The sequence below is a fragment of the Phyllostomus hastatus genome, unplaced genomic scaffold (genome assembly GCF_019186645.2).
Source record: "Phyllostomus hastatus isolate PE091 unplaced genomic scaffold, TTU_PhHast_1.1 phas_scaffold_21, whole genome shotgun sequence".
Lineage (NCBI taxonomy): Eukaryota > Metazoa > Chordata > Mammalia > Chiroptera > Phyllostomidae > Phyllostomus > Phyllostomus hastatus.
Window position 1 is genome coordinate 38,752,609 of NW_025334017.1, and position 14,230 is coordinate 38,766,838.

The 14,230-nt window shown below is 48.4% G+C and overlaps 1 protein-coding gene across 1 annotated transcript in view; it reads right to left on the minus strand.

Moving 5' to 3' along the window:
* The window catches only part of ANXA13 (annexin A13), a 46,654-nt gene that overhangs the window by 22,850 nt on the left and 9,574 nt on the right, over nt 1–14,230 (minus strand). Inside the window, exon 3 of the mRNA XM_045860706.1 lies at nt 3,391–3,466. Within this exon, the coding sequence (XP_045716662.1) occupies nt 3,391–3,466 (76 nt within the window). The remainder of the gene's footprint in view (nt 1–3,390; nt 3,467–14,230) is intronic.

Below are 14,230 nucleotides of genomic sequence, written 5' to 3' on the forward strand. Positions count from 1 at the left end.
GGGCAGCCTTCTACACAAATAAACCGTCTTGCCACACTCAATCTTCTGTGCGTGGGTCCTTGGAATGCTTCCTCCTGACCCTGTGGCAGAGCCTGATTCCCACCAACAGCACAGTCTGTGCCTGTCTCCACATGACCTTCTTCTCGTGGGTCTTCTCTTCTGTCTCTTTTAAGGACATTTGTTGAAGGGTTTAGAGCCCACCCAGGTAGTCCAGGATGATCTCATCTCAGAATCCTTAATTACATCTCAAAGGACCCTTTTCCCAATAAGGTCATGTTGCAGGTTCCAGGGGGACATATATATATATATATATATATTTCTGGGTGGGGGTGGGCCATTCAACCTGGCACACCCTCAGCAATAGAGAATAAAGGCCAGTCAGGGGTGGGCTTATTCACTGCTCATACTCATCCAATTTGGCTTTGTGTGCATTTCGGATCTGAGCATATTGTTCCAAAGGAGAAGATGAGCAGGTAGTGAGGGCCAGTGAGATGCTGGGCCCTGTGCTGCCTGCTTTATCCTCAGAACCTCCCGGTGAAGAACTCACTGGAGACGGACAATCTCAGAAACCACTCAGAACCACCCAACCAGAACCTGCATATGGACAATGGCTCAGATGCACATTAAGGTTTGAGAAGCTGGGGACTGGATGGTCCAGAGGCCCAGAGGTGGCTTTTCTGCATTTCCTATGAGGGAGGATGACAAACGTCCTCTCCTCTTGCACTTCAGAGGGGATAATGGGTGTTGGGGTCTACACGACTCTGCTGGTTGAGGCGTTCGCTTCAGAAGGGCCCTGCTGGGGCAGGGTGGCAGAGGGACCCAGGGGAAGACCTCACAGGAGCACCAGCATGGGCAGGAGGGTAGAGGGCTGTGGGGGGTGGGGAGCAGTTAGCCAAGATCCAGACCAACTACTACTTTGGAAAGGAAAGGAGGGACATCAAAGAAACAAGAAAGAAATCTCAAAGTTTTCATGTTGCTATTTGGAAAAATCAGATATTATTTTGTGGTCCAGCACTCTTATTATTTTGGATCGCGTAGACAGGTGAGTGGGTAGAAAGTGCACATCACCTTTTGGACATGCAGGGTCTCTAGACCCCTCTGCTCAACACACTGTGTGACGTGGCTGTTGAAATGTTCCGTAAGTGTGGGATACATATCATGTTTTGGAGACATGTGAAAACAAAAGGGATGTCAAATATTTCATTAATGATTTTTTATATTGATTGTCAAAATGAGATTTTTGGTATAGTATCGAGTTACCTGAAGTATATATTCAAGTTGATTTCACCTGCATTTCTTTTGCTTTTAAAATTTGTTGTCTCAAAATTTTTAAAGGAACCACGCAGCTCACCTTTGTCATTGCTGGACACGTGGCCTGTGAATCCAGCCCAGGTAGGGATGGTACATCAAGGAGGTGGCTGTATAGTCTTGCTGACAAATTTTGCCAGTGATATGATTTTGCTTGGGCTTGCACTTCATGGTAGAGGATGGAGTGCTAGGCCTTCAACCAAATGACAGCTTCCCAAGGTCGCCCTAGTTTCTGATCACCCACACTCATGCCGTAACTCCTTGGCCTTGGGCAAGATCTTTAACCTCAGAGCCTCAGCATTCTCGTCTATTACATCATTCTATTACACCTTCCCAGGGCTGTTGGGAGGGTTGTCCAAGATGAAGTGCGTGCGGCACCCAGCTTGGCACTTGGCACAGAGAAGGTGCTCTACGACCGTGACCAGCCCGAGAGCGGTCTCACCTTGCGGCCACAGCTAAAAGAGGGGAGAGAACACTGCATGACTTTGCCACTCAGTAGGTGCCCCACCTGTGCTTACTGAACTGAACTCCAGGTGGGCTGAGCACGTGGGAGTTTATCTTTAACCTCAGTGCCGTCATTCCCACACCCACTTTCGCTCTCGGCTCCAACCCACGTCCAGGTGTCAGGGCCTCACTCGGGAGGCAGCAGGGAGGCGCCTGTGAGCCCGGCTGAGCCCCTCTGCAGGACTCAGGACTGGAAGCGTCTTGACCCTCCCAGGCAAACCTGTCTCTGAGAGTTGTCATTCAGACACGAGATCAGCCAGGTCTGGATGGAAGCATGGGGCAACGACTCTGTGCTGAGCTTTCCTCTGATGCCCCCAAACCAAGTGGCCTAGTTGTCATCCTTCACTTCCAGGACGTCCCCCCTTGCCCCGTCTCTCTGTGATTTATTCAAGGAGACTTACTATGTAGAAATCCCTTCTACCACTTCCCGTCCACATCTCCCCCAACCCCAGCTCCCCTGGGACTTCTCCCACATTTCTCGGGGCTAGGCAGACTATTCTATATTTAGACGGTTCCTTATATTGGCCAAAATACGTCTTCCTAGAACTGCCACTGTGGACCTGTTTTTTTCCTCTGAAGTCACACAAAGGATTTATGGCCATATTAATTCTACCATAATACCCATTCCTAGAAAAGCAAATCGGCACTAATTTACTTCTACGTGAAAAATCTAGCACTTGTTCTCACAAAACATTATGCCAAGCAAAAGAAGCCAGATGCAAAAAGTCATGTATTACATGATTCCATTTACATGAAATGTCCAGACTGGGCAAATCCATGGACACAGAACGTGGGTTAGCGCTGGCCTGGGCCTGCAGAGAGAGGGCACTGGGAAGTGGCTGCTAATGGACGTGGAGTTGTTTCAGGGGCGATGAGAATGTTTTGGCATTAGTGATGACGGTTACACACAGCTGTGAATATACCCGAACCCAGGCTTCTGGGATGAGAACCTTATTTCATTAGTGACCTCCTTGGGTCCCAGAGTCTCTCTTCATGACCTCACTCCTAGAGGCTTTCTCCCTCACTCCACCTGGTCCTGGGGTCACCTTACTCTCGTCTCAGCCTGTTGCTTGGTCTCCTGTCCTTGGCCATGCCCTGACCCTTGGGCCTGGATATAAAGAACTCCTCCAGTTTTGACACTCAGTTCTTGACCTTGTCCACAACTTTATGTTCATGTGATCTGCTTACAGATGCAGTTCCCAGAGCCCGAATCCAGCTGTCATCAGGCCTGCACACCGCCCCCCCACCCGCGCCCCCATTAAAGGGCTCAGAGGGGTTGAGGTGACATTAGGCTCCACAAACTATGCCTCTCATGAAGTCTCTTCCACCTCCGGGTCAAACTGAACGTCGTACTGTCTAATTTCTAACTGTTATATAGAATCCTGAGAAGCAATCCGATCTGATTATAACTTTGGAATCTTTTAGAAAGACAACCTCAGAAGCAGTGATCCACCTGTGTTCGCCTGGAAAACACAAGCTAACTGGGAAGCCGTTTTCCTCAGACCGTGGGAAAGTTGGACATGCGATCCGATTTAATCAACTTCCAGAGTAAATCAGCAAACAAAATATCTTTCCTACCCATTCCTTTGCAGGCCTTGTTCAGCTTCTTGACATCTCGATCCACATCGAAACGCTGCTGCTCCCTGGCTTTGGCCTGCAGAAAACAATCGAACAGGTGAGTGGATAACCATGGGCCAGAGTTGGTAGCTAATTGGAAGGCAAAGCAGACATCCAGATGTGGGACCGGCTGCCACTTTACACGTGGGTCCATGTGGAAATCAGCTGGGGACACGCTGGCCCCAGAGAGGTGGCTGGTACTCCTCAGAGCCAGCTGGCCTCGGATGACCACGGACAGTGGCCCCTTTGTTCTCCAAGACAATCAGCCTGGCCAATTCTGGGATGAGTGAATTTCATGCCAACCCTACCTTTGCGTGACTGTCTCTGACACAGAGAGTGGTACGGTGGGCCAGTGTCCTACAACGGTGCTTCTCCCCTTTGCTATGAGACACGGGTATGTCTAGCAATAGGTGTGGCCAGCCAGAAGCTGAGGGATCTTACCACAGACCCAATTGGTGACCTGAGCTAAAGCTTTGCCATTCACACAATGAAGGACATAATATTTAGTTTGCCAGAGATGCCACACAGACCAACGATGGCAAGGTTATTGGCTTTTACTGCTCCTTGGGGAAAGAAAATTCTGTTTATATACTAAACTAACGTTTGTCGTACTTTAGTCGTTGGCATGATACATGCACTGATTTGTCCACAGCTGCTTAAGTCTATCTTATTATTTGCTTATTGTTTTTACTTCAACTGGCTGACTTTGTTTCTACTTCAAGATATTTTTGAAAGGAAACTTTCCATTAGCATTAAAATGGAAAACCAGTATAGGTTGCCTAAGCAAAAGATAAACATGAAAATAATTGCATCACTATAAAACATTTAAAGAGGTGAGGTTAATTGCAGTTGTGCAACCAGTGGCTTCTAACACGCCCCGTGTTTTCTCAGCGCTGTGTCTTCCGCACAGAGACTCTCTCGGATGACTTGTGTCACCTATTTCCCAGCCTTCGGGGAAGGACAGTTCATGGCTGTGTCTACACCGCCCGATCCCCTCCCCCTCCTTCATCGCCGTTGGCTCCTGCTGGGAGGAACGGTACACCCCGTAAGGCATGGTGGTCTCCTTGCCTGTATCTGTCTGGCTCTACATCTCACATGGTCTCACTGGGGCTGTCCCTCGTGAGGCTTGAGCCCCAGTGTCCTGCCCCTGGGTGGCGCAAGCCCTGTTATTCTGGTCATTGTGACTGGTTCAGGAATGGGGCTGTAATCCAGGCAGGGTCAATTGGGGTTTTTTCCGTGGTTGATATATGAATATTGAGAGAGATGTGTCTGTCCCCTCCGGGTTTGCTGAATTAGAGAGCTGGGTCTCGGGCTGTTGGCAGTCATGCTTAAAAATATGGGGGGACAGAAGGGAGGGAGGGAGGGAGAGAAAGGGAGAGACTGAGTAACATTGTATCAATCCTCACATACAGCACTGTCCACCTACCCTGGCACTTTCCAGTCTCATTAACAAACAAACCGCCACTTTCCCTTAAGTCAGCCATGTCCAACCTTTGTCATCTCACGGCACACATAAACTAATTACAAAAATTCTGCGGCACACCAAAAATATTTTTTGCTAATCTGACAACCAAATAGGTATCATTTTGACTCATTCACAGTGGATGACTATTGTTGTGTTGGCTGTTGTCATTTTTTTAGCTTGCAGAAAGACGTCGGTGCCCTTGACTGGCCAGGTGTGGCATGTTCTAAAACTCCTCGTGGCGTGCCGGTTGAAAATCGCCGTCATCAGTGAACAGGAGCTGGGTTCGCGCCCTCGCAGCCAAACGTGTCCCGACTAACGTCCATGCACTGGGGGAGCCCTGGCGTCTAGGCCCTGGTTAAGGCGGAGTCAAGTGACCCTAGAGCCGCAGCGTCTTCGGGCCACCCATCGCCCCCTGCCGTCTGGACTGTAAGTGTGGGGTCCATCTTGAAGACTCTGTTGGCACAACGCGGCAGGAGGGGCCCTTCCATTTGTGGAGCCCCTGCCGCGGGCCAGACAATTTCTCCACTGACAGGCCTTTTCTCATCAGTAGCAGGGAAGAGTGGGCGTTAGCTGTCTGCTTTACAGATCAGGGGAGCCGGGTTCGGACGGGTCGGGGATTTGTCCGAGGGCTCACGGAGTGCAGGGGAGCCCCCGGCTCCGTGCGCCGCCTGAAGCCCGTGCCCGCGGGCCCAGCGCGTCACCCTGCCTCGCACGCGGTGACGTGTCCAGCAGAAGAGCGACACTTCCCACTTTCCTTTCCAGAACTTCCGTGGGTATAATAGCAGAAAACCATCTGGCGCTTCCCAAGACGTGTCAGCAGGACCAGTGACGTCATACGTGAGGCCCAGCGCAAGATGGAAACGTGGTGCTTCTTGTTAGAAGCACGCTCCTTGTTAGAAGCGATCAAGGGTTGCGAGACAGTGACGTCAGCGCACTGACCCAAGGTGTGAGGTGCTTCGGAGCGTGGGGCCCGGCGCAGCTGCAGAGGCGTCACGAGTGTGAAGCCCACCCTGCTTTTTAATCCAGCTCTGGAGGGGGTGGGCCTCTGGGTGTGGGGGTGCGGGAAGTCATCTGGAGGGGTAGACGGTGTCCCCACTTTTCGTGAGAAATATTATGGAGGGTTCAGGAGGTGAGGTGGGATTGGACCAGGATAGCAGACGTCTCTAACTGGCTGATTGATCCATGGTTCGGGATGTCATTTCAGCCTCATCTGTGCAGAGAATGAGCATCTGTCCCGCCTCACGGCTGACAAGTCGAAGCAGAGACACAGGGTTCTGCGAGTGGCTGTGAGGTTGTGCCCCGGGGGAGGGCCCTGGCCGAGGGGCGCAGGGGCTGGAGTGCGGCTGGGGGTGCACTTGCCGGGCCCTGTGTTGGCAGCGCTGCTTCTTGCTCACAGCGACACTTTCTCCTGGTTTGCACAAAGACGCTGCCGGGGCTTGCAGACGCCACGTGGAAATCGTTTCCGGTCACGTGACCAGGCGATGGCTGAGCCACAGCCAGAGCTGGGACCAGGATTGTCTGACTGTCAGTTGTGCAATGACTTTCCTGCCTCTGATCCCTCAGGGCTCCTAAACTGGCTCCAGGGCCAGGGAGCAGAGGGATGGGGAAACAGCCGTCCAAATGCGAATGCGCCCAGTTTGTTTATCCAGGGCCAAAAGGGGAGCACCCTTTGGTCCAACATAACAGTGCCCTCTGGGGGCTGCGGGGAGGAATAAAATGATGCTGGGACTTAATTTCTTTCTGTTTTGCTTAACAAACCATGTGGCGTGAGAGTCTGTACCAGACATGTGACCATCAGCAGGGTCGACCCACCATCCCCCCGCTCCTTCTAGGAACCACCCACCATTGACCACGTCGGTTATCTTTCCTGATGGGAAGAGAATCTGGTTTTGTTCCTCGTAACAGCAGGATATTTAATGTCAGTGTGAAGGAATCATGTGATGTGACTCTTTTAAAGGGGAAAAGAAAGCACTCTGTTGGGACTTTTCCCCTCTGCGTGGCTGGGGCTGCCTCCACAATGGGCACATTCATCAGGGATGGCCAGTGTGGATCAGCGGGGCATCCTCGGCTGGTTCCGCTGAGCTGGGGACCCAGCTTCTTCTTCGGAGTGTTTGCGGAGCAAACATTCCACGTCCATTGTGCATTGTCAGGGGCCAGCAGCTGACTTCGGGGCCTCGGGCCTGTCGGCCAATCAGATTTTGCTTTTGGAGCTCGAGGCCATGGAGCAGAATTTCCACATACAGCAGGTCTGCAGGAATGTGAGTCAGACACAAAATGGGGGTGCAGGGGGCCCCCACGTTTGTGAGGGTTTAGGCTACTACACAGATACTTCACTTGCTTTCAACTACAAGGCATAATAGGTTTGTTTGTTTTTTTAAAATAAGATTTGCCCTGATGCTCAGGAGACACATAAAAAAAGACAAGATGTTAGATGTTAATAAACATGAAAATGATTACAGAAGTCTGGGCTTTCAGCCCACATGAATCCAAGTTTAAAAGTGCTTCTGCCCCTGAGGAGCCTCGTGACCTTGAACCATTAACCTTTAGCCACCATTCCCTCCTCTGTAAAGTGGGGGCAGTGTCTGCCTTGTAAAATTTGAGGCTGACACAATACAGCACTGCAAATGCCAGACAGACAGAGGGGCCACGGACATGCTAGCCCTTCCTCTGCTTCTCGGGCCTTCTCTGGTTTTTTGTCTTGTAGTGATATTTAGATTTCGATTCTGCACATTTTGATTTACCAGGAGGCCACTGAGGATATAAAAGTCAAATTTAAGAATGTGGATTTCTAGTCATCCTGGATTTGAATCTCAGTGTGTCTGCATGTTACTCAGGGACCCCGGACAAGTTTGGGAACAGCCCTGTGCTGCAGTCTCCTTATGGTCAACTGGGAATGATAGAAGTGCCACTTTGCGTGTCTTTTGTGAGAATTCCAATGAAGTCATTTGTGCAAAGCATCTAAAACGAAGCCTAGCAGAGAGCATGTGCTTAATACATGTAAACAATTATTTGTGGAAGGCAGATCACCAATGAACTTGCCAGAATATTTTAGACCCTTTCCTGCTTGAGGGCTTTTCATCGTGTCCATGGCATTGTGAAGATCGGTTCCTCATCAGCCACCTGCTGTTCAGATGTAGAGTTTGGGCGCAGATTTCACACAGGGCGGTTAGGTGGTTAAAAATCCAGGGCTGTGCAGTCCTGGGGACTTGGGATGACACCCCGACTCCACACTTTGTTAACCAGTCTCATTTGACAAAGGTGCCCATTCACACCTTGTGGAGCATGAGCTTCAACCCCGATGACATCTGGCCCGTGTGCCAGGATGTCGGGCTCAGAATGGACCAAATGCTATTCCCTCCACAGAGGCCCTGCCTGGTGACTGCATAAGCTGGGAATGGTCAGTCAGGCTTGGTTTTTCTTCCTTCTAGCATGTCTACATATCCCTCCTCCATGTCCCCATGTTCCTGCCTCTCAAACAAGGAAATGAACAACTCCTTTCTCTGGAGGGAGGAGGTGTGGAAAATAAAGGGAGACACTGTGAGCCCCAGAAGCAGTGTCACCGGGCAGAGAGAACACTGCAAACCCTGCCCTGGGAAAGGACCCAGGGGTGCACCAGCCTCAGCACGTTGCCTGCCCCGGAGCAGGGCCCGCTTCTGGTCCGGTTCTGAGACCCCAGCAGGAGGGCAGAATGCAAACCGGACGCAGGACCCAGGGCTCCTGTGTCAGCACAGTTTAAGGAAGGCTTAAATGAACTCTTATGATTGAAAGGGAGCATTTAAAGAAAATCTTCCTCCCGCTTGCAGCGAACTGGGAGGTTGGAGTTTGTGGGAAAGTTAGCGGAGAGATATGGTTTGCAAAGTGGCTGCTTTGTGTGTTACATAGGAAGCAGGTTTTCCAGGACCCAGCCTTAAGTACACTCCTATTTCAATGCATTCCTACTTGTCAGTCCCGGTGGCTTGATCTTCTCTTTGGATAGCATCAAAAATGGAAAATAAGAATATACTGTCTCCTCAGGGACATGTGAATTAATGAAAAAGTAATAGATGGCAAGTTCCTTCCTCTCTCCCTGCCTCCTCTCCTCCCTTCTCGTTCTCTGCTTCCTCCTTCCCTTTCCCCCTTCCCCTCCCTGGTTATTCCCCCTCCCCTCCCCTCAGCAAGTGTGGAAGATTTATCGTGTTGTATGTACACTACCCCAGGCCCGGGGGACTCAGTGATCTATGAAACTCAGTCCTTGACCCCAGGGAAATAAACATGGAAATAGATACATGACTGTTGTATTATGGTATCGTAAACAGTTGGGTTCAAATAGCCAAGAGGAGAAAAGGGGATTTTTATGGAGAAGTTGACATTCATGCTGGCTCATGAGATTCGTGAGGGTTAGGCAAGGGGGGAAAATGAGGAAGAGGAGTGGTGGGGTGGAGGAGGACATTCCAGGGAGAGACTGTGACCTGTCACTGTGCCACTGCAGAGCAAACACGATTGATCTAAACATGACATAATGACCTGGTGTGGACTTGGGAGTCGGCCCTACTGTGTGCTGTTATTCCTTGCCCATCGCTGGTTGTATGATGGTGGGTGAGCCGACCCATCTCTCTGAGCCTTTGTCGTCTGTCTTTAAAGTGCAGCTGTACCTACTCCACTTTACCTACTCCACTGGGTGGTGTGAGGTTTGGATGCAGTCACGTCTGGGATGCCGTGGCACAGGCCAGGTTGCAGCACACACTAAGCTTATGGCACGTAGGAAGTGGGATGCTTGGTGACAAAGCATGTGAGGGTCATTTGTAAACTCTGAGGTATTATTGAACTGCGATGGGAGTGGCATTTTGATTGTTTGCTTGTTCCAGCGCAGTCGCCCAGAAGCCCTGGCTCACTGCAGCCTGCTCAGTAAATATTTGAAAGTGGTTGCTTGGTGTCCGACCTCTGAGACAGGAGGGCTCCAAGGAAGTGCCGGGTAGCGGAGGGCGGAGGACTCAGACACTGATCTAAGGAGGGCTGCTGTTCCAGGTGACGTGAAACCGGGAGGCGGCTGGGGAGACTACAAATGAGGGCCAGGATTGACCCCAGGCGATGACCGGGTGTACTAGCAGGAACGAAATGGGGGGCAGGTGAGGGTTGTGCTGGGGAGAGCCATGGACCTCCTGAATGCTCCTCAGTGTAAACAATGGCCACCACCACTGCGAGTTCATGGGATCTTGAGCCAATGCTGACAATCCGGGCTAAACTTGGTTTGTGTTGCTTTTAAGTTCGTTATAGAGTTGGGGACACTGAGGTCCAGTTTGGGAGAGAGACTGCCTTGTGATCATGTAGGTACCCCCTTCCCGAGAAATCCACCCTTGAGCCTGGCATGCTACTTTTTTCCTCCTTCTTTCTAAGGCTCTGTTTTACCACTTGAAAGGTGGTAATAATAGGACCTTCTTGTGGTGGGTTGTAAGGATTTGTATCAAAAGGGCCTGGCAGGATGCTTGTGGCGGGCGCCCTGTGTTATTTTTATGACTTCTTTCCATCTTGACCTGATTCCTGCAGAGTATGGAATGGGCTCTTGACATGGTGCTTTGTGTGGCGCCTTTAAACTGATGACATAATTTTGTCCAAAATTAGAAACCATTTTGTACTTCTCAATAAGCAGTAGCAAGAGCTAAAAGTTTAAGAGAAATTTATGGGAAAAACATATAAAATTGAGAATGATGGCAGAAAATAAAGCACTATGCGCCAGGCACTGGCCCAAACAATTTGCATATAATAACTCATTTACTCTTCACAGCAACTATACGAAGCAGGTATTATTGCTTCTAATTTTGCAGATGAGAAAACCAAGATACAAAGAGGTTAATAACCTGTCCGAAGTCACAAAGCTAGTAAGTGAGGGAATTCAAACCAACACAATCTGGATCCAGAAACTCTACTATTAACTTATTTACTATTTTTTTGTCCCTATCAAAAAATTTTTTATTTAATGGTAGAAAAACTCAGTCCAACTCTTAGAATGCTGGTCTTTTACCAAAACACCAGTTGAGACCTGCTATTTGTCTAATGACCATGGAAGCCGTGGACCACTTGCATAGTTTGTGGGATTATAACCGTTTCTGACAGTGAGACAATAGGAAGTGAAATATAAATGAAGGCCAGTGGCCACTATTTGCAAATCAAAAAAGACAGCTTCTCCTGCAGGCAAAGTGTGTGCGGGAGAAGCATTATTGTCAGCTCTGCTCCCAGTGTTTCTCCTGAAGTCAAATGCAGCCGCATGTTCTGCTTCTCATCTGTAAACTGGGACTCATTCCTGCCCTGCTCGGCAGAAGCTCAGGGAGATGGAGTAAGACAATATGATTCTCTGTGGCATTTTTCACAATTGATAAAAAGCGATGGCATACGATATATCACACATATAATTCTGGATCCAAGTTGTGTAGGTTTGGATTTTATCACTTGCATCTGAAGTCTGAGAAACAGTGAACGTACCTGACCCCTTTATTTCACAGATGAACCAGGGCCTGGTTGTTAAGCCATCTTCCCAGGGTCACCTACTTGCTTAGAGAGAAACCTAAACTCCTCTCTCTCAGGGTAATTTATTTGAGCCTCTAACTGATCATTTATTTGTACTTTGAAACCAGTTGGTTATGAATGCAAAGTACTGTGCTGTTAAAGTTCACAAATTCAGAGCCAGAAAATATCCTGGTGACATTTACACAGACGTGTTTAGAAGACATTGATGGGCAATTTGAAATGGAACAGAAGGGCCATTCACATCTTTAAACAAGGATCTTGGGTAATGAATAGGACATTGTTTTATTAAGTTGACAGTTTCTTAGGCACAGTTTCATTGGGACAATAAATTTGATAAAGTGTTGCTTTTGGGGAGCTTTCAAATAAAAATGATATATATATATTGTTAAATGCTCTGTTGGATATATATGAGCACAGGTTCAATCTTAGAAGAATATTTGGTATTTCACCATGTACTTATTGCTCCATTTTAATTGGGATTCTCCAGGGTCACAAAGACTAAAGGCAAAGTTGATTCCTCTATTCTTAGATCCTCTTCCCACTGGGATGCCCTTTAGAAATCTGTTAATTGAGGAGGTAGACCAGATAGCTAGGAAAGCATGTTAGGAGCCCTGAGCTCTGCTCAACCTTAGATGGGTGCTGAGAACACATGGAGCTATTTGTTGCTATTGACCCATCTCTACAGAGATGCAATTTTAAAATGCCATGTATAAACTAAGTACATATTGGTTGTTGGTCTAAATGGGTAGGACTATCTGCATCATTTGGCAGATAGAGCTGACAATTTTTTAAAAATCTACTTGGGTCAGATCTCAGTATGATTTACTTACATATGTTGACCATGTGTTACACAAATTGAGTGAAACTTTCTAGATTAAAAAATGACTTTCCTCCTAAGTTTGGGATTATTTATATGTTGGCATATTAAAAACATTTTAAATGAAGATTGGCATTGTTAGGTCATTTCCAGAAAAACCGGTTTTCTTAGCTTTGCTCTGGGTTATACATGTCAATGGGTTATTGACCAATCAAAGGTGACTATGGGGTTGAGACCCGATCATAAGAAGATCTGACCATAAGGCCCTTCAAGGCTGTAAGGTGGTAGGCACCATCACTCCTTAAGGCACTGACGGTGTACTCAGAAGTGCAGACAATGTGATGGGCCTCTCAGACACTGAGCTCTGGAATGGGAAGACGGAATGGGGCAGCCCTTTGGGGGCTATGCCCAGCCAGAGCAGAGGTGAGCAAACTGACCCACGATCATTTCAGACCGTGTCTTTCCAGGGGAGCACTGCTCCTCTAGGTGGGAAAACCAGCAGCTCAGCAGCCTCATGATTGGGCATCTCTGCAGAAAAGCCCTCCTCAGTCTGGTCATCAGAAGTTACTAATACGCTAATGGCCTTGTGTAGGGAAGCTGCTTGCCTCTCAGTTTCTGTTGTCGCCAGCAGGGGACAGGGTTAGGATGAGTTGGCTTTTATCGTGTGTGAGGGAATGTCTGGGGCAGAGGGGCAGAAATGCGTGGTTGCTGGTGGGAATTCAGCCAGACAAAGACATCATGGGGACGTCTACCCATAGCCTTGCTTTCCTGTCTAAGGTCTGTGTCTTATGAAGTGCTTTTCAACCAACCAGAAGCAGTTTTGCCTCCTTGACAACATTTGGAAATGTCTATACATTTTTGGTTATCACAGATAGGGGTATCTAGTCATTGAGGCCAGGGATTCTGCTAAACATCCTATAAGGCACAGAATAGCTCTTCACAATAAAGAATAATCTGGCCCCAATTGTCAATAGCGCCAAGATCTAGTGTGCAAAGGGTCTACAACCCTGCCCTAATGACTGTAACAATTCTGTCAACACGTCATTGTAAAAAGTGTTGAGAGGCTGAGCTTCTCCTGACAAATGGCCCATAAGTACCGACTAAAGCAAGATCCCTAGTCACAAAGAGCACATTGCTGTGGTTACCTAAAAGGGAAGCTTAGAAGTGGGCCCTGGTGTCTTTTTTCTTTAATTTTTTTTTTTTTTTGCAAAGTGACCCAGATGACAAATCTGAAAGACGAGTACAGGGATGAGGTAAGCAGGAGGAAGAGTTTGAGTTCAAGTCCATCCAAAGGGAGATGCCTGTCAGCACCCTCTGCTCTTTGTCCGCATCACAATCGCAGGCATCACTGCCTCAACCAGTAGCCTCAGCTGACTCATTCATAGGGAGCCCTTTAGTGCTGTGTCGGGCCGGAGTACTCTGAGTTCCTTCCAGAGGCAGAATAACACGCATTGTCTAGAAACAAGTGTTCGTGTCCTGGGGAAATGACTGTCTGCTTTGAGGTTGTCCACAGATCGTTTGGGGAGTTGGAGACCATGAAGAGTGTTAGACCTCCAGCTATCCAATTACTGCTGTATTGCATTAACGAACGTGAACCTGGAGGATAGTGTGGTACTGGGCAGATGATGGCTGTTACTCAACCATGAAAGAAACCATGCCTTCAAGATTTATGAAAGACAAAGCACTTTTCTGTCTCATTAGAAAGAATTATCCATGTCCTTCTTCCATTGCCAAGGCTATCTTTTTTTTTTTTCCCAATTCAATGAAGGTATAAACTTGGGATTCATTACTTGCAGGAAAAAAAAGAAGCTGATGTACTCTGGAATCTTCAAGAGTGGGCAGAAGGGATTGAAAGGAGAAAATATTGGGGGCTGGCTGGGCCGTTGCAGCATCGAATGGTGCTGCGTAGGAGGGTGTAACCAATAATGCGAACAAGTTCTGATTTGATGAAAAGGAAACATGGTGAAATAGCTAAATTTGCTTTGAGCAAATTTCTGTCTCAATCAGAATCAAAACAA